The sequence below is a fragment of the Euleptes europaea genome, chromosome 2 (assembly GCF_029931775.1).
Source record: "Euleptes europaea isolate rEulEur1 chromosome 2, rEulEur1.hap1, whole genome shotgun sequence".
Classification (NCBI taxonomy): Eukaryota; Metazoa; Chordata; class Lepidosauria; order Squamata; family Sphaerodactylidae; genus Euleptes; species Euleptes europaea.
Window position 1 is genome coordinate 133,302,882 of NC_079313.1, and position 20,364 is coordinate 133,323,245.

The 20,364-nt window shown below is 46.5% G+C and overlaps 1 protein-coding gene across 1 annotated transcript in view; it reads right to left on the reverse strand.

Annotated features, from left to right (window-relative positions):
- LOC130473110 (peroxidasin homolog) overlaps nucleotides 1-20,364 on the reverse strand; it is a 63,025-nt gene that overhangs the window by 16,728 nt on the left and 25,933 nt on the right. The window contains exons 3-11 of the mRNA XM_056844639.1: nucleotides 16,017-16,088; nucleotides 14,341-14,412; nucleotides 11,857-11,928; nucleotides 11,368-11,439; nucleotides 9,561-9,730; nucleotides 8,353-8,470; nucleotides 8,088-8,257; nucleotides 5,823-6,095; nucleotides 4,862-4,978 (exon numbers count right to left, since the gene is read on the reverse strand). Of these exons, the coding sequence (XP_056700617.1) occupies nucleotides 4,862-4,978; nucleotides 5,823-6,095; nucleotides 8,088-8,257; nucleotides 8,353-8,470; nucleotides 9,561-9,730; nucleotides 11,368-11,439; nucleotides 11,857-11,928; nucleotides 14,341-14,412; nucleotides 16,017-16,088 (1,136 nt within the window). The remainder of the gene's footprint in view (nucleotides 1-4,861; nucleotides 4,979-5,822; nucleotides 6,096-8,087; nucleotides 8,258-8,352; nucleotides 8,471-9,560; nucleotides 9,731-11,367; nucleotides 11,440-11,856; nucleotides 11,929-14,340; nucleotides 14,413-16,016; nucleotides 16,089-20,364) is intronic.

Below are 20,364 nucleotides of genomic sequence, written 5' to 3' on the forward strand. Positions count from 1 at the left end.
GTGCTCCACAACTTTAAAAGTTTGGGAACGGCTGTTCTAAAAGATTTTCCATGGCAGAGGTACAAGTGAAAATGAACCCTTCCTTTTGTTTATTGGGGATAGCTGAAAACAAATTAGATAGATGTGATAGAGTCATATGTCAATACAGTTTTGCAGCGGCAAGAATTACAATACCTAAAATCTGGAAGCAAGTAAATAAATCTTCAATTAAGGCTTGGAGAGAAAAATTATGGTTATATATGCGAATGGCCAAATTAACAGAGTCCTTACATGGTAAATATATGGAAGATTTTAAAAAAACATGGTCAGTGGCCGTCGCATATTGGGACAAACTGGAGAAAATGAATTTTACTAATTTAGTTAATGAGTTGTAGATAATTGATTATGGTTTATTATAATGATTTTATTATACTTACTCTTTAAAACTGTCATAACACTTCTCTGGAAGTCCAATGTGGTGATGGGACACTATCTTAGGGTGGGTGGTGGTTTTTCAGGGCACTATGAATCTTGTAATTTTTTTACTATAATAAGTAGCTTCAATTGTTAAACAAGTGCTCTTTTGTGTTTTCTTTTTCTTTTTATTTGTATGTTATGTTTTATGTTATAAAAATAATAATATTTTTTTTAAAAAAAGATCCTTCTGAGCTAGAGATCTGCCAGGACCCATGAAGGGCCAGACCAAATGATTTCGCGGGCCTTAAATGGCCCCCGGGCCTGATGTTCCCCACCCCTGCTATAGCAGGTCAACGGAAAAAAGGACTTTGCCACGGACTCATTCCAGGGGCAAAATGGGCTCTGAGACCCAGATCAATAATCTCTGCAAGAAATCTCCTGCATGTATGCCAAGGCTTGTAGCCCAAGGCCTCACTCACACCGATTCACAGGGAGAATTGTTGCTGACGAATGGTTACCACTTGGGCAATAATTACTGAACTGCGAACGAGCAAATTTTTCATCACTCGCAGCCCAGTAATTATGGACCAATTACACTGTCAGGGATTGGTCGTCTGGCTCACGGTATGTGGGATGGATTCATATTAATGTTTCTGTGAGAGCAAAGATTTTTGCAAAGCATGATATTCCTGCCTCCCCATGAAAGTTGCCAGCTTCCAAAAGGGGCCTGGAGATCTCCAGGCCACAGAGATCAGTTCCTCTGGAGAAAATGGCTGCTTTGGAAGGTGGACTCTATGGGATTATACCCTGCTGAGGTCGCTCCCCTCCCCAAACCCTGCTCTCTCCAGGCTCCATCCCCTAAATCACCAGGTTTTTCCCAACCCAGAACTGGCAACCCTAGTTTACGAAGAGCACTGGGTCTAGGGTTGCCAGGGACTGGGTCTAGGGTTGCCAGCCCCCAGGTGGGGCCTGGAGAGCTCATAAGAACATAAGAAAAGCCCTGCTGGATCAGACCAAGGCCCATCAAGTCCAGCAGTCTGTTCACACAGTGGCCAACCAGGTGCCCAAGGAAGCCCACAAACAAGACGACTGCAGCAGCATTGTCCTGCCTGTGTGCCAAAGCACTTAATATAATAGGCATGCTCCTCTGATCCTGGAGAGAATAGGTATGCAGCATGACTAGTATCCATTTTGACTAGTAGCCATGAATACCCCTCTCCTCCATGAACATGTCCACTTCCCTCTTAAAGCCTTCCAAGTTGGCAGCCATCACCCCATCCTGGGGCATGGAGTTCCACAATTTAACTATGCATTGTGTGAAGAAATAGCATTACAACTGATATCCAGGCAACAGAGATCCCTTCCCCTGGAGAAAATGGCTGCTTTGGAGAATGGACTCTATGGCATTGTACCCTGCTGAGATCCCTCCTCTCCCCAAACTCTGCCCTCCCCAGGCTCTACCCCCAAATCTCCAGGAATTTCTCAATCCAGAGCTGACAACCCTACTCCCAGCTCCTATGGCAGGATAGGGGAGATGGGACCACCCGAGGAACCAAATTTTTTTTTGGGGGGGGGTATTTCAGGATGAGGGAGGTGAAAAACTCTCTCTTCGTGGTGGAATCCTTGTGCCCATAGAAATGTCTAGTCTGAAGTCAAGACTGTGTATAGCAAAGGGGGTTTAATTGGACGAAGCATCAACAAAATACATTTTTTGAGTATAGAACTTTAAAAAATATATATCCTGTTGCTTGTTTCCTACCCGAAGGCGCTGCACTACGGGAGGGAATCCAACAGATTGTGCCAATTCAGACAGCAGAGGGAGGTAGGGTTTCAAGATCCTTGTTTGCCACCGGCGGGAGGTTTTTGGGGCGGAGCCTGAGGAGGGCAGGGTTTGGGGAGGGGAGGGACTTCAATGCCATAGAGTCCAATTGCCAAAGTGGCCATTTTCTCCAGGGGTACTGATCTCTATCGACTGGAGATCAATTGTAATAACGGGAGATCTCCAGCTACTACCTAAGGCCGGGGTGAGGCTCAAGGTGGACATGCCAGCCACGTAGTCGGTCCCGTTTTGCCATATATGACCTTTTGACCCACAGCTCCATTGGGATGGGCCCAGAAATCCTGTGTAGGCTTGCCAGCTCTGGGTTGGGAAATACCTGGAGATTTTTAGGGCGGAGGCTGAGGAGGCTGGGGTTTGGGGAGGGGAGGGACTTCAATACCATAGAGTCCAATTGCCAAAGCGGCCATTTTCTCCAGGTGAACGGCTCTCTGTCAGTTCAACCCTAGTTCTTTTCCACCCGACCTTTGGGTACCCGGTCCATTCAACCACCTCCATATTCCCAGCCACAGTGTCGCAATCTGTGTGTGTTGAGAAGGCCAGCTAGGAAGCAATTGGGTAAGAATACGTGTGGAACGTTTTTATTCCTCAGATGAGCCAGCAAACAAATTGGATCGAGACCTCCTCTTTCTAACGAAAGCTAAAAAATTCAAGGAAGGGGGCCTACGATATCCGTGAGGGTGCCAGACCCCATAATGCCTACTGATCGTATACAGAAGCGGACATTCAAATTTCAAATACCTTTACTGGCATAGTACAATCTGCAGTATATAAAAGGATAAAAGTTAGAGTAAAATAAAATTAAAATAAATCATTCCTTAATGTTGTGATTCTACTTCCGACTAGATTCCCATCAGTTGACTACTATCGTCAAAACTTTTGCCACGTTTTTGGTTGTCTCAGGATACTTAGCAGCTAATAGTTTGTAAAGTATTGTCGTATTATTTGATGAGAAGTTCAAAACTATAGGTTTTATTAGGTTTCCTCTTGGGGATCATAAAGATGGCAGCCCACAAGAATATGAGACGGAGTCAGGACATCCTGCACCACATCCGCAGACCCTTTCAGCGTAAGGCGTTTTCAGGAATCTGCCACGAAGGATCGCTGAAGGCAATGAATTAGTCCTAGCCTGCATAAAGACTTTCCTGAGCTTAGGATTGTTAAAACGGTCCAGGTAGTTTAAATGGAAATTAGGTGGAAGTCCAAAGTATTGAGGTGAGCAAATTGGCGGCGTTGAAGGAAATTTGCACTGGAACCCGTGATCGACTAGTCTTTGTTTTATTAGACTTAGGATATAACTCTCGCTGGACAGAAGCAGGGAGTCCAGGTCGATGCCTATTTGGGCAATTTTCTTTTTTATCTTGATTGTCCATTCAGAGCGTTCAGTCCAGTAGGGGTCTTCTAGTAGGTATTTTAATAGGGTTGATTCCCCCGCATGATAATGGATCAAGCGGACATTCAGAGATTCCATAACTGGCTTTTAATTTTTGTCCTGCCTTTTCAAGCTTGGAGTCAGCTCAGCCCCTTCGCAGGGAGTGGAATCAGGTCCTGGAGCCAAAATCTAATTCCTCCAAAGCAGCCGAAAACCAATTAAGCTTCAGGAACGAGTTTGGTATTTGCACTTTGCAAAGCCAAATTATCCCCCTGGGCTTTTGAAACAGAGTATTCGTTCACACAGCATAGCTGGCTTCAGGCTTCCCGTTCTCTTGCACAGTGTTTTCCAATGGGACCTGTTTGGCTAGGGCTCCAAATGCCCTTGCAATGCCTACTTATGATGATGTTGGGGGTTAGGGTTGCCAACTCTAGGTTGAGAAATCCCTGGAGATTTGGAGGTGAAGCCAGGGGAAGGCAGGGTTTGGGGAGGGAAGGCACTTCAGTAGGGTATAATATAGGGTTGCCGGGTCCCCCCTTGGCTCCGGCGGGAGGTTTTCGGGGCAGAGCTGAGGCAGGGATCGCGTGCACGCAGGCATGCCAATGTGATCACGCCCTTTCCGGTTTGCACCTGGATGCGCCACATCGCAATGGGCTTAGGCCCAGTGCGATGTGGCGGATCCGAGTGTAAACTGGAAGTGGTGTGATCACATTGACACATCCGCGTGCATGCGATCCCCGCTTCCAAGCCTGGCACTGGACTGGCGGGCAATTGCCCACCAATCTAAGCAACCTGGCAACCCTAGTATAATGCCGTAGAGTCCACTCTCCAAAGCAGCCATTTTCTCCTGGGGAAACTGATCTCTGTGGAGGTTGGCAACCCTACTGACCTCTGCATGGCATTTCCTCCAGGGGAACTGGCCACTATAGTCTGGAGATCAGTTGTAATTTCGGGAGATCTTCTGACCTACCTGGGGGTTGACAACTCTGAGGGAAAGAGATAATGACTAAAGCTTGGCCAGGCATGGATGAAAGTGAAGCCCGAAAGGTTACCGCTAGCACCCATGGGGCTTGCCTCAGCCGGCTGGGTGGAAAACCTGTATGCAAGTAAAATGGTTGGCATGCAGGGGGTTGCCTGCCCCTGCTCTACTTTGTGTAACCTCTACTTCCGGGTGGGTGGAGCACAAAATCTCTGCATCATACATAAAGCCACACTGCAATTTTTGCAAAGCATGATGGAAGATACCAGGAAAATACCTGCTCGTGTCCAGGCGATAACAGGCAAAGGATGGCCCTCAGCAGAGCAAGAGAAGTCCACGCTTTGACCCTCGGTCACAGTCTGGTCGGTAGGGACCACCAAAAACCTTGGAGTATCTGTAAGGGGCAGAGAACTCAAACGATCTCCTGTGCTCATCAACCTCACAGGCAGGCATGCTGAGCTTTCAGTTGCAGGCTGGTTCTTATGGTGCAAAAGTAGGACTGCTAGGATGTCTGGCAACCAGTAGGAGCTTTGAGGGCAGGAACACGGGGCGGCCAATGTTGCGTGTGCCATTATGTCATTTCTGAGGAAAACCTGGAAGTGACGTAAGGGTAGCTCTAGGAATTGCTGGGAACTCTATGGGAAAACCATAGAGTCTCAAGCGATTCCTAGAGCTACTCTCTGTCACTTCTGGGTATCTCCTGGAAGTGACGTAATGGCATATGCGATGCTGCCAGTTTTAAAAACATTTATCCTGCTACCATTTGGAGAGAAGAAAAAGAAGAGTTGGTTTTATACGTCGACTTTCTCTACCACTTAAGGAAGAATCAAACTGACTGACAATCACCTTCCCTTCCCCTCCCCACAACAGACACTGTGTGAAGTAGGTGGGGCTGAGAGAGCTCTAAGAGAACTGTGACTAGCCAAGGTCACCCAGCTGGCTTTGTGTGTAGGAGTGGGGAAACCAACCTGTTTCACTAGATTAGTGTGGAGGAGTGGGGAATCAAACCCGGTTCTCCAGATCAGACTCCACTGCTCCAAACCACTGCTCTTAACCACTATACCATGCTGGTAACAGGGCCCGGAGGGAGGAGATTCCCCTGCCCTGGCTGGGAGACTGGCAAGCCAATGCAAAAATTATCCCTAAATGTTAATAGATTTTTCCAGGCTAGATCTTTCTAAAGCTGGCCTTATGCAGCATTACACCCACAAATACCCATCAATGTATTAGGGGGTTACCTTGTACGATAACATTTGCTGTTGCCTGGATTGACCCCTCGCTGTTACTGGCGTTGCAGCTGTATTGCCCCTGGTCCGAGAAGGTGACGTTCTGGATGTAGAGACCCCCAGAGCTGGTGATGGTGAATCGGGGGTCCTGCGGCAGTGGGGACCCCGAGCTCAACATCCAGATGATGCGCGGCTGGGGGTGACCCGACACCCCACATTCCAAGGTGACGCTTTGCCCGATCAACACTTCTGTGTTTTGGGGCTGGATGACAAAGCTGGGCTTGGCTGAAAGCAAAACCAAAAGCGGCATGAATGTCAGTCAATCCATAATATTCAGCATTTATAGGTAGCACTTTAGAGACACGTTGGGAGATCCGTTAATCTACTTCCCAAGAGGATCTTTTTAAAAAAAAGATTAAATAACAGCAGTGGGGCCCCTGAATTTGGATCAAGGCCATAGTGTGGGACAAGGAGCTTAACCCGTTCCCACTGCACCCTCCCACAAATTCAAACATCTTTCCAGAGGTGCTATTTGGACTTTGGAGAGATACAGATTACCAGAGTGTGGCCTCATTCTCTTCCCTAATGGGAGTGTTTATTTAGCTCTTCTAGATTCCTACGTGTTTTGTGAATGGCTTCATCAGGGGATTTTCTATGGAAATTTCTCAGCTCTCACCAATGGGGCAAATAGCAAGTTAGAGGTCCATTTGTAGTGGAGGAAAAGATGCAGTGGACATGCATACACACACACACACACACACTAAACATGTTGCCCCTTCATGTGCATGCAAAGATCATTGTACAGAATTGCCTGGGTTGGGAAATTCCTGGAGATTTGTGGGTGGAGCCTAGGGAGGGCGAGGTTTGGGGAGGGGAGGCACCCGATCAGGATATAGTGCCCTAGGGTTCACCCTCCCAAAGCAGCCATTATCTCTAGGGGATCTTTGTAGCCTGGAGATCAGTTGTAATTCCAGATCTCCAGGCCACATCTGGATGTTGGGAACTCTACTTTGCAAGCGAAGGGAGAAGATCATGACTATTTCACATCCCTTTAAACTCTGTTGGTTCAGTCAAGGCTAAAAGGTACACGAGTCATATTTTCTCTCTCCAGTGCTCTTCCCAGCAGGAAGAGGGAGACTGCCCTGGATTCCCCTTGAGGCACTGGGAGTGGAGGGTCATCAATGGTTGCCCAACCACATCAACGGTTGCGCTACTATTTATTTGACATGTTTATCCTGTCCATCCTCCAGGGACCTCAACCCTGTGAGGTAGGACAGACTGAGGAAGAGGGAGAGAAGGAAAGAGAGACAGGCCTAAGAGCTTCATGGCTGAGTGGGGATTTGAATCTGGATCTCCCAAAGTCTAGTCCAGCATTCTAAACCCTATATCAAGATGGTTAAAAGTGTCTCCTTTTCCATTCTGAGAAGGACACATTATTGTCACAGCGAATGCTCGAAAAGGATATCATAGTGAACTTGAAATCTGCTGAAAATTCGCCGTTGCATGTGAACCATCCCAGACGAATTTTGCGACTGTTTGCAAAGAGATATTTTCCCTGCTCTTCAGAAATATGGAAATGAATACTGACAATTGCACAGAGATTGTAAATAAGTCCTGTTCAAATGTTCACAGACCATATTTAGAATCATAGAATCATAGAGTTGGAAGGGACCGCCATGGTCATCTAGTCCAACCCCCTGCACAATGCAGGAAATTAACAACTACCTCCCCCCCACGTCCCCAGTGACCCCAACCCTCCCCCCACCATTTATTTATTTAGAATATTTGTATGCTTGTATCCACATACCAGCTCAAGGTAGGAAGTTTTACGGGGATTTCAGCAGCCACCAAATCTTATTAGAAGAAGAGTTGATTTTTATATGCAGACTTTCTCTCCCACTTAAGGAAGAATCAAACTGGCTTACAATAACCTTCCCTTCCCCTTCCCACAACAGACACCCTGTGAGGTAGGTGGGGCTGAGAGAGTGTGACTAGCCCAAGGTCACCCAGTTGGCTTCATGTGGAGGAGCGAGGAAACAAATCCAGTTTACCAGATTAGCGGCCACAGCTCATGTGGAGGAGCGGGGAATCAAACCAGGTTCTCCAGATCAGAGTCCACCGCTCCAAACCACCACTCTTAACCACTACACCACGCTGGCTCCCCATATCATACCAATGTAAGAGAAGCTCTCCAATCTAAAGGGCAAAATTGTAAAAAAAACCTGCTCAAAAATTGCAAAAAAGCAAACTTTTGTAGGACAATGAAAAGCCAATTACATGGGTTGCCGAAATAGCGCAGGACAACTTCTTGAGTCTTCGCCTCGCCAGCAACGTTTTTGGCCATGCACTGGTAGATGCCTTTGTCCGATTCTCTGGTGTCTTGGATCATTAGCGTTCCGTCTTGCAGCAAGTTCAGGCGCTCATCATCTTTCATGTCAATCTCATTGCTGAAAAACAAGGGGAAATAACGAAACCCAAATCAAGGCAATCCCAAGAGAAGGCAGACATTGCAGCCTGGCCCTGGACTCAGCCCGAGACTTACTTGTTATGTAGCCAGATGATCTTGGGCTTTGGGTTACCTTCCGCCCTGCAGATGAAATAAACGGTGTTGCCCAGGGCGACGTCAGCATCCTGTGGCTCAGTAGTGATGCGAGGCCTCTCTGAAACACACCGTTGAACACGTGAACATATGCTTTGAACACATGAAGCTGCTTTATACTGAATCAGACCCTTGGTCCATCAAGATCAGTATTGTCTACTCAGACCGGCAGTGGCTCTCCAGGGTCACAGACAGGGGTCTTTCACATCACCTACTCGCCTAGTCCCTTTTAACTGGAGATGCCAAGGATTGAACCTGGGACCTTCTGCATGCCAAGCAGATGCTCTACTACTGAGCCACAGCCCCTCCCCATGGCCTTATGTTTAAGCAAACCATTGGTCCATCAAAGTCAGCATTGTCTACTCTTTTTTTAATGTTTATTTTCATTTTGATTGTCAGAATGGCAGAATAATGGAAGTGGAACATGTCAGGCCCCTGTAATGCTCTGCATAGCACATGCCGAATGGTGAGACAGTATGGCACAGTGGTTAGAGTGCTGTACTAGGGTCTGGGAGTCCTGGGTTCAAATCCTCAGACTGTGCCATGACACTCCCTGGGTGACCTTGGCCCAGTCAATCTCTCTTGGCCTAACCTACCTCTAGGGTTGCCAATTCCAGGCAGGAAATAACTGGAGATTTTAGGGGTGGGGCCTGAGGAGGGCGGGGTTTGGGGAGGGGAGGGACTTCAATGGGGTATAATGAGGGCCAGAGTGGTGTAGTGGTTAAGACCGGTGGTTTGGAGTGGAGGACTCTGATCTGGAGAACCGGGTTGGTTTCCCCACTCCTACACATGAAGCCAGCTGGGTGACCTTGGGCTAGTCACACTCTCTCTGCCCCACCTACCTCACAGGGTGTCTGTTGTGGGGAGGGGGAAGGAAGGTGATTGTAAGCCGGTTTGATTCTCCCTTAAGCGGTAGAGAAAGTCGGCATATAAAAACCAATTCTTCTTCTTCTTCTTCTAATGCCACAGAGTCCGCCTTCCAAAACATCCATTTTCTCCAGGCAAACTGATCTCTGTCGCCTGGAGACCAGTTGCAATAATGGGAGATCTTCAGCGACCACCTGGAAGTTGGCAACCCTACCTACCTCCCAGGGTTGTTGTAAAGAAGAGACGGCCTTACGATTCAGGGCTGGGAACTGCAGGGCACTCACCACAGTTAAATTCCTGGGCGGTCAGTGTGATGATGGAGCGACCTTGGAGCTCCCGGGGGTTCTCACAGGTAGCAGCGGTCTGGGTGTTGCCCTGGGTGGTGTATTTCTTCAGGAGTTCGGCCAGCCACATGAGGTCACAGTTGCACAGCAAGGCGTTGGAGTCCAGCCGCCTGGGCGGAAGCAGCAAGCCAAGAAAAGGTGTCAGTCGGTTCTGATCTTCCCTGCAGCCAGACAGGAACTGGGACGTCCCACTAAGGATGGGTCACTAGTAACCAAGATCAAGTTAATTCATGCCATCGTATTCCCTGTTACCATGTATGGGTGTGAAAGACAATGAAGAATGCTGATAGGAAGGAAGTCGATTCTTTTGAAATGTTGAACCCTCCCCAGAAGGTAGCTATAGACTCTCATTCTGCTATCCCTCTTAGGACTCTCTCAGAGTGTTTGATCACGTGTTGGTTTTTGTGTATGTGCTTGTGTGTGTGTAAAGTGCCGTCAAGTCGCAGCCGACTTATGGCGAACCCTTTTTGGGGTTTCCATGGCAAGAGACTAACAGAGGTGGTTTGCCAGTGCCTTCCTCTGCACAGCAACCCTGGTATTCCTTGGTGGTCTCCCATCCAAATACTAACCAGGGTTGACCCTGCTTAGCTTCTGAGATCTGACGAGATCAGGCTAGCCTGGGCCATCCAGGTCAGGGCGTATGTGCTTGTACCCCTTTCTAATCCCCCCAATAAATCCAACCTGTTTGTACTTTAATTGGATTCCTGTCTTGTTTATTCCTTTGGCTCGCTCACCCTTGGTATACATGGGTGATAAAAAACCCGCTCCTAAAGCCTCTCGTTAGTGCTCTAATTCATTTCCAGTAAGCTAATTTCCCCACTCATTATTGGAGACCCCCAGCATTCCCCATAACAATGTGGTGTTGGAGGAGAGTGTTACGGATACCGTGGACTGCCAAAAAAACAAAAACAAAATCAGTGGGTTCTAGATCAAATCAAGCCTGAACTGACCCTAGAAGCTAAAATGACTAAACTGAGGCTGTTGTATTTTGGTCACATTATGAGAAGACAAGAGTCACTGGAAAAGACAGTCATGCTAGGAAAAGTTGAGGGCAGCAGGAAAAGAGGAAGACCCAACATGAGATGGATGGACTCTATAAGGGAAGCCACGGCCCTCAATTTGCAAGACCTGAGCAAGGCTGCTAAGGACAGAACGTTTGGGAGGACATTGATTCATAGGGTCGCCAGGAGTCGGAAGCGACTTGACGGCACTTAACACAGCAACACATGCATGTAAGTTGCAGTTGACTTACAGCAACCCTAAGAAGGGGCATTCAAGGCAAGAGAGCAGCAGAGGAGGTCGGCCCCCACCTTCCTCGGCAGAGTCTTCCTTGGTGGTCTCCCTTCCAAGTATTCCTTTTATTTATTTATTTTTCACATTTACAGCCTGCCCTCATTCCCAGCCAAGCTGGGCTCAGGGCGGGTAACAACCTCTCAAATACACCTAAAATACGTAAAACCCGAACAACAGTAAAATATTATTTTATAAAACCAGAAACAAGGTGGCCTAAAAACCTAGAGGCCACCATGGACCAGATTTCAGCAGGATAGCCCCCCGCAGATACCAAGAGTGAGGGGGGGGGAGGATGGGAAGGCCAGCAGTGATGGATAGACGTGCAGCTGCTCTCAGTTATAGGCCTGGCGGAATAGCTCCATTTTGCAGGCTCAGTGGAACTCCCTAAGTACCGACCCTGTTTAGCTTCTGAGAGCCAGTGAATAGCTCTTTGTAACCGCTCTTCTTTACTTACAGCCGTTTCAGGGATCCCAGTTGTGCGAAGGCTCCAGGCTGGATCCGGGAAATCCGGTTATTATGCAAAAAACTGCAATGAGGTTAACAAGATGATGAAGAAGGGTTGGTTTTTACTCCCCTGATTTTCCCTACCTTTTTAAGGGGACAGAAACTGGCTTACAATCACCTTCCCTTCCTCTCCCCACAACAGACATCTTGTGAGGTAGGTGGGCTGAGAGAGTTCGGAGAGAACTGTGGCTAGCCCAAGGTCATCCAGCTGGCTTCATGTGGAGGAGTGGGGGAACCAACCTGGTTCACCAGATTAGCGTCTGCTGCTCATGTGGAAGACCGTGGAATCAAACCCGATTCTCCAGATTAGAGTCCATCACTCTTAACCACTACACCATGCTGGTGGCTCAAGATATTTTGCTGTCCTCCCACCTTTTGCCAGCCCCCCACCTACTACCCAAAGGAACCCCCCCACCCCTGCTAAAATCTAATTACTTACAGTCTTTCCAATTTGGGCAGGTCACTGAATGTCCCTGACTCCACGGTTTCAAGGTTATTAAAATGCAGGTAACTGATAACAGAAAAGCAAATAAACAAGCCCAGATATATCAGCACTTCCCAAACTCTGGGCCACAAGGAATAGATGAAAACATTAAAGATTCCTGTGAGTTCAAAGTCTCGTCCCACAGAAGCGGCTTCCGGTGCATCTCTGTGTGAGTAATTGTTCTGGCCAATCATTCTCTGCATCACTCCATTGCTCCCAGTATTGAACCACAGCAGAATTATCAGCCTTCCGAGGATGCTTCCCATCAAGACGTTTCATGAGTCACTGCTCTGGGTTTGCCTCTTTCCAAACAGGAGGCATCTTCAGAACAGTGACTCATTTAGGTACAGAGAGAATGGGCACCTTTAAGCACAGGTCTTTACCTTTTGCACGTGAAAAGAGCAAAGCACGTCTCTCAGTGTAACTTTTATATCAGGGACTGAGGGGGGGTGAGAAGGAGAAGGAGGAGAAGGGATTTCAGCAGCCAACAAATCTTATTAGAAGAAAAGTTGGTTTTTATATGCCGACTTTCTCTACCACTTAAGGGAGAATCAAACCAGCTTACAATCACCTTCCCCTCCCCACAACAGACACCCTGTGAGGTAGGTGGGGCAGAGACAGTGTGACTAGCCCAAGGTCACCCAGCTGGCTTCGTATGTAGGAGCGGGGAAACAAGTCCAGTTCACCAGATTAGCCTCCGCCGCTCATGCGGAGGAGTGGGGAATCAAACCCAGTTCTCCAGATCAGAGTCCACAACTCCAAACCACTGCTCTTAACCACTACACCACGCTGGCTCCCCCGAAATAAGCATCTTTGAAAATCACCACCCTCAATCAATGCAGAGTTTTATGAGAAGGTTTTGAAGGGAAAGTACAGGGCAGCTTGAAAAAGCAAAAATTGCTCTAATGCAAAACTGTTTCAAGTGATTGAAAACAGATGGATTCTTTGCTCCCTCCGATATTGGGTCTCTTATGGTCACTGCAGTGAGGCAGTTTCAGCCAAGAAAGGAGCCACTCTCTGCAAACAGCACCTCGCCAGGCTAATTGTCGGGCCTCTGGTGCATATTATTGAGAAAATGGACCGACAGTCACAAAGGAAAGCGTGTTGGATCGCTGCCTTCCAAATACATCATGAACCAAGCTGTTGATTATATATGCTAGCAAGAGAATAATTCTTGGCTTTGGTGCGGTATAAGGTCATCTGTAGAGGGCTGCAAACTTTCCTATGTCCTTTACTTGCCAGACAGAGGGACTCTTCTCTTGTTTATCTAGCGATGGACATATTGGGGTCCCCCCCCGCAAATATGGGAGAGGGCAACAGTTTTGAAATCCCACCCTAAAACAGTTTTGAAACCCTAATATCTACCATCCCAGGATTCTATAAACTCTCATTGGTTTGAGCAGATTTATTTCCTCTTTCCCCATTTTTTTTCTCACAGCTGCTCTCAACATTCTGTGCCTCTAAGGGCATATTTAGCCCTCATCAGGCCAGTTTGAGTTTCTCTCTTTCTTTTTCTTTTGTTATTTTACAACCAAACCTGAATATCCCTCTGCGTTAGATTGGTATCCTAAACTTGTCTGTGGGTAACTTGGTTTTGCTGCTTTTTGCTGGAAAAGGCAGCAGTAAAAGAGGAAGTCCCAACATGAGATGGATCGACTCTATAAAGCAAGCCATGGCTAGGGTTGCCAACCTCTAGGTACTGTGGAGAAAACAAAGGCTCAGTGCTGTAGAAGTATTGGAGAACCAAAACAGCACAGAAACAATATATGCAATGCTTAATTTTATAAGTGAATAAAGTGAATACTGAAATATCTGTCATCCTTCATTGTGGCTGTTGCTTGACTTCTAACATATAGTCTGAAAAGATATACAACTGATTCCCGCAAAGGAAATATTCTTCCTATATAACTACTGGACATATTGGACTTACATCTGAATGGACTTGAGAGGTTTCCAAGTCCTGGATATGCTGGATTGAGATATATTACTTACCTGTATCTTGTTGTATTATATTGTATATATTCATTGTCACTTTTGCACTTTATTCACTTATAAAATTAAGCATTGCATATATTGTTTCTGTGCTGTTTTGGTTCTCCAACCTCCAGGTACTAGCTGGAGATCTCCTGCTCTTACAACTGATCTCCAGCCGATAGCGATCAGTTCACCTGGAGTAAATGGCCGCTTTGGCAATTGGACTCTATGGCATTGAAGTCCCTCCCCTCTTTATGCTCCACCCCAAAAACCGCCAGTGGAGAAGAGGGACCTGGCAACCCTAGCCATGGCTGTACCTTCACAATAGCTAGAACAACTTATTGCTTTTAAAACAAAGGAAAAATGAAAAACCAACCACAACCTGCAGAGGGTGTCTCAGGGGAGTGGATAAAATCTAGAGATTAAACCCCATCCAGTTTCCCACACAAAATGTTGTCAACTTACAGCTGTTCCAGGGAATGCAAGCCTTTGAACGCATGTTGCTGGATGTTTTGGATTTCGTTCTTGTAAAGGTAGCTTGGCAAAGACAGAGAAAGGAGAAAAATGAAAATCAACACAGACTTCTGCTCGGCAATTGGATGGCAGCATAGGAAGCACCTCCCCTAAAACAAAGTTATTTAGTAAAAGAAATTCATTTGCAATTCATTTCCCGGGGAGCCCTCTGTTAGTTTATGCTAGAACAGGGGTCCCCGACCTTTTTGAAATCACAGGCTTGTTTGGAATTCGAACATGGCATGGTGGGCACAGCAGCAAAACGGCTGCCGTAGGAGGCGGAGCCAGCCACAAAACGATTGCCGCAGTTTAGCGCCAGCAACACAGTGCAGATCCTTGTGCTCAATACTGGCAGAGCAAACATAAAAACACAGGAGAGGACTCAAAACGATCAGTTATCGGCAAGTGAAATCTTATGCATGTTGCGGGAGAAGAGAACTCAAATCCGTTTCCTGCTTTTGATGGCTTAAAATGACAATCCAACCGTCTTCTGCAGTGTTTTTCTTTAAAGTGAGATATGTCATACATATAGAATTGATTTCGATGGTGTTAAGGCACGTGCAAACATTTATGGAAATGTCACTCTCAGGATTTACACTAGTATTAACAGAACACGTATTTCCTTTTTTTATTTTCTTGATTTAAAATATCAACATATAAAACAATATCCAGTGTTAAAGAGTAATAATAATACTAAAGAATCAAATAATATTACTAAATTAACCACTAATTGACTTCCCCCTCTCCCTCTTCTATCTAAAAATGAATTGTATAAACTTTTGCTAACGGAACTAATCCCAATACTATTCTAATTAATGTATTCTTATCCTATCTAACATTATTAGATCAATACCTAATATAAAATTGATAAAAAGTGTACATAAGGAATTAGATCAGAGAGTATCCTTTAAATGGTCCCATTAAGAATTAAATGTTTCCAAAAATATTAAACACATAGTTTAACAATTGCCATAAACAGAACACGTATTTCCAAAGGAGCCGTGAGGACCTCAGCTTCTCGTTACTAACAAGAAGAGAACAATTATGTGAACAGAAGACCAAATAAAGAGTTTCAAGATAAATGGAAACCTTATTATATTTATTCCTCTCAAACTTTGGTTTGAGGGGGAGGGTGGGACCTGAGCGAAATATATTTGTTGAGATGAAATTTTAGATTAATTAAGATTATTTGTTTTGTATAATGTCTAGATATCACAAAAAAGATATTATAAATAAGAGACAGTTTAGAATCATATAATAGATATACGCTAACAAAACATTTGTATTATTGTATTTTAGATATAGACTATCTAGAAATTAATGGTGTAACGGGATGGAAAGAGTCAAATACAGAAATGACTGTAAAAATACAATGGCCTATTTATTTAATATACTGTCTTTCCTGGAATGAAACATTGTCTAATGCTGTAACTTGAGTCTATTAATGACTGTATATAGATGGTGGTTGTCAAATATCTTGCCTTAAGCATGTCAGATCTATTTTATGTATAGTAACAATCTCAGTGTGATTTATATTTTCTGTCTGTTCTTGTTACTTTTTTTGCATCTTTTATTATTATTTTAAAAATATTAAAAAAAAAAAAAAGCAAACGAGGGAACATACTCACAGGTATTTCAAGTTCTCAAGCTCCTCAAATGACTTCCGGGCGATGTGCTTTATCAAGTTGTTGTTCAAGAGCCTGTGGAAAGCCCGTAGGCAGAAAGGAACACATTTGACCCAGAGTTCGACTCAGAGGACCGCAACATCTATGCTTCTGCTGGGTCTGCTCAGAATTCATGGCTACTTTGCCTATCACATACAACATAACAAAATTGGTCATTCAAGCAGTGCATAATGCAGGGGTCCTCAGCATTTTTGAGCCTGCGGGCACCTTTGGAACTCTGACCCGGCATGCTGGGCGCAACCACAAAATGGCTGCTGCAGGAGGCGGAGCTAGCCACACAATTAGGGTTGCCAGCTCCAGGTTGCTATTACAATTCATCTCCAGATGACCAAGATCAGTTCCTATGGGAAAACCTCCAGGTATTTCCCAACCGCCCCCCAAACCTCCAGGTATTTCCCAACCGAGAGCTGGCAACCCTAGCCACTGTGCTAGGGTTGCCAGGTCCCTCTTCACCACCGGTGGGAGGCTTTTTGGGCAGAGCCTGAGGAGGGCAGGGTTTTGGGGGAGCGACTTCAGTGCCATAGAGTCCAAGTGCTGCTGCAGTCGTCTTGTTTGTGGCTTCCTAGAGGCAGCTGGTTTGGCCACTGTGTGAGCAGACTGCTGGACTTGATGGGCCTTGGTCTGATCCAGCAGGGCCTTTCTTATGTTCTTATGAAGGGACCACCAGGGTCATCTAGCCAACCCCCTGCACAATGCAGGAAATTCACAACTACCTCCCCCCACCACACCCCCAGTGACCCCTACTCCATGCCCAGAAGATGGCCAAGATGCCCTCCCTCTCATCATCTGCCTACGGTCATAGAAGCAGCACTGCCGACAGATGGCCATCTAACCTCTTCTTGAAAACCTCCAGGGAAGGTGATTGTAAACCGGTTTGATTTTCCCTTAAGTGGTAGAGAAAGTCGACATATAAAAACCAATTCTTTTTAAAATAAATTAACACAGATTATGGATTGTCCTTGAAGAAGAGGATGGAGCTGAGATTCCTCAAGGTTGCCACCTAGTTGTAAAACCAGGCGCTCTTACTGGAGAGACTCTTGTTCAAAAGGGCTGGTTATTTCACGTCCTGCCAAGAACGATCCGTCTGCTGCAGAACACTGGAGTGGTTTCGGTTGGCACGTGTCCTCTTCTCTAAGTGGGGCGGTTTTAGGGCTGGAAACCCAGCCAGCTCCAGAGGTCCATTTTAAGGTAAACTGGTGGGGTTGTGCAGAGAAAGGTCAGAATAGTCACGATGGAAACCTGCCCAGAGTCTTTGGCGCTGTTTATCTCCCTCGGCACTGTTTTCACGGTTGTTGTCATAGTACCGCTTTCAAGCCCCTTAAGCTCACGAGAAAAGCCTCCCTGGTAGGGGGTCCCACGCTAACCTTTTGGCGCGGCTCCCCGTCCCTTGGCAGAGAATTTCAAAAAATGATTGCAAAAATATTCTCCTGCTCCTCAGGCCGCCTTTGCTAGCGATCCCCTAAGGTGATTTGGCATCCCAAGGACAAATTGATCCTTGCCTCAAAGATGCCTGTTACATAGGTACAGGATTTATTTTCTCACTACGGAAACATCTGGCCTCTGGATCCTTGCATTTTTTAAAAATTTCTTGGCTGGGAAAGGTCCCAGAGAAAAGTCAGCACCTTGAGAGCCAACGTAGTGCCGTGGTGAAGAGCGGTGGTTTGGAGCTGTAGACTCTAATCCGGAGAACCGGGTTTGATTCCCCCACTCCTCCGCATCAGCGGCGGATGCTAATTTGGAGAACCGGGCTGGTTTCCCCACTCCTACACATGAAGCCAGCTGGGTGACCTTGGGCCAGTCACAGCTCTCTAAGAGCTCTCTCAGCCCCACCCACCTCACAGGGTGTTGTGGGGAAGGGAAGGGAAGGAGATTTTAAGCCGGTTTGATTCTTCCTTAAGTGGTAGATAAAGTCAGCATATAAAAACCAACACTTCTTCTGTCAGCAATGCTGATTCTATCACCTTATGCAGATGATGAGAGGGAGGGCATCTTGGCCATCTTCTGGGCATGGAGTAGGGGTCACTGGGGGTGTGGAGTGGGAGGTAGTTGTGAATTTCTTGCATTGTTCAGGGGGTTGGACTAGATGACCCTGGCGGTCCCTTTCAATTCTATGATTCTAAAATGTCAACGTGACACACAGCCTGGTTTTTTCTTGCAAAAATGGGAAAGTATGTTTCAAAATGCCATATGCCCGTCTGTATTCTTTCCTCCTGGGTAAAAGGTGATGTTGGGATTTTTAGGTACCTGTGTTATCTCAAATTTGAAAATGCGGGCAAAATGCAGGGAAACGCAGAGGGAGAGCAAGGCTACCTCTGATGGTCGGAAATGGCATGAATAATCACAACAAAGATCCGAAGCAGTCAGAGGGGTGACCGCGAGGCAAACAGGCATGCATAAAAGGCCAAAAAAAGCAACCCAGTTTGGGCCATACCATCAATTTGTCCTGGAAGTTCAGAGCTATTACCAGATAGGAGGTGGTGAGCTCCCCCTCTCTGGCAGTCTTCAAGCTGGGGCTAGACAAACACTTGTCGGGGATGCTCTAGGCTGGTCCTGCATTGAGCAGGGGGTTGAACTAGATGGCCTGTTTGGCCCCTTCCAACTCTGTGATTTTATGCTTGATGGAGGTGGGACTATATGTTATATGGCTCTGATTGGTAACATCAGAGTGGGGCAAAACACTGGGAAACCCAGGGGGAGAGCGCTCCGACCTCTGACGATCGGAACATGTCCAGAGGAGGACAACAAAGATGGCGAGGGGTCTGGAGACCAACTCCTATGAGGAAAGGTTGAAGGATCTGGGTATGTTTACCCTGAAAAGGAGAAGACTGAGAAGTGATATGATAACCATCTTCAAGTACTTGAAGGGCTGTCATAGAGAGGAGGGTGCTGAGTTGTTTTCTGTTGCTCCAGAAGGTCGGACCAGAACCAACGAGTTGAAATTAAATCCTAAGAGTTTCTGTCTAGACACTAGGAAGAATTTTCTAACAGTTAGAGCTGTCCCTCAGTGGAACAGGCTTCCTCAGGAGGTGGTATGCTCTCCTTCCCTAGAGGTTTTTAAGAAGAGGCTAGATGGTCATCTGTCAGCAATGCTGATTCTTTGACCTTAGGCAGATCATGAGAGGGAGGGCATCTTGGCCATCTTCTGGGCATGGAGTAGGGGTCACTGGGGGTGTTGGGCGGGGAGGTAGTTGTGAATTTTGTGCATTGTGCAGGGGGTTGGACTAGATGACCCTGGTGGTCCCTTCCAATTCTATGAAATGGCCTGCATAATCACAACAGTCGCCGGAGGGGTGATGATAAGGGACATGCATAAAAGACTTTTCCAAAAGCAATTTAAGCCTGGCAAGATGGTCCAGTACGAAATGGAAATGAATGGCTCATTCTAATGTAAACCTCCAGGGGCCCAAAATCCCAGACACTGTAGGTGGCACTCTTGCCCTAGTAAGGTTTTGGGGGTTTCTGTCACTGGGTTCACCAAGGGGAAGGTGGAAAACAAGTGCTGAAGTCACATTCGGTATTAATAAAGTCAATGCAAAGTGCTGTGAACTACATAATAATTATTATTGGCAATTCAAATTCCCAAGTTCCCAGGCCATTAATTAGAATTCTGCAAAACATTATGCTAAGGACTTTTCCAAGTGCCGGAGAGAGGTTGCTGCGCATTTCGAACCTGACAGCTCTCCTCTTGGCCCTTAACATGTTTTTGCAGACGCTGAGTCGCACCTCTAAGAAAGATTCAGGACATCAGCAAATTAAGTCCCACGACAGTCTTATCTCAGCCGCGCCTGCGTTCTCTAAAGGGGTCTGCTATCCTTGAATGACTGGACCTCGCTCATTCCGACCATACTGACTCACAGTGAAGCCTTGAGGGGAAAGAAATACGGCAGCTTGCAGAGTCGCTTTCTGGTCGTCTCGCACGCAACGCGTCAAGTTCTTTGGCTGGGCTGGAATCCTTGCAAGGTTTCCATGACATCCGTCAACAAAGACAAGTCAACGAAAGCCAAAGGGGCCAGCCAAAGCTCTGCGGTTGCATGCAATCCAGGAATGCGAGAAACAATTAGCTGTCTGTTTCCTCGCAGGATATTTAATTACCTTCGTTCATTTATTTTGAGATGGGCTAGTTTGGCCCCCCGAGGAGAGGGAAGGAGGCATGGCCTAACACAAATTCGTCGAATCTCAGAAGCTAAGCTGCGTTGGGACTTAGATGGGAGACCACCAAGGAAGACTCTGCCGAAGAAGACGGCAATGGCAAACCACCTCTGCTTCTCACTTGCCTTGAAAGCAACTTGCT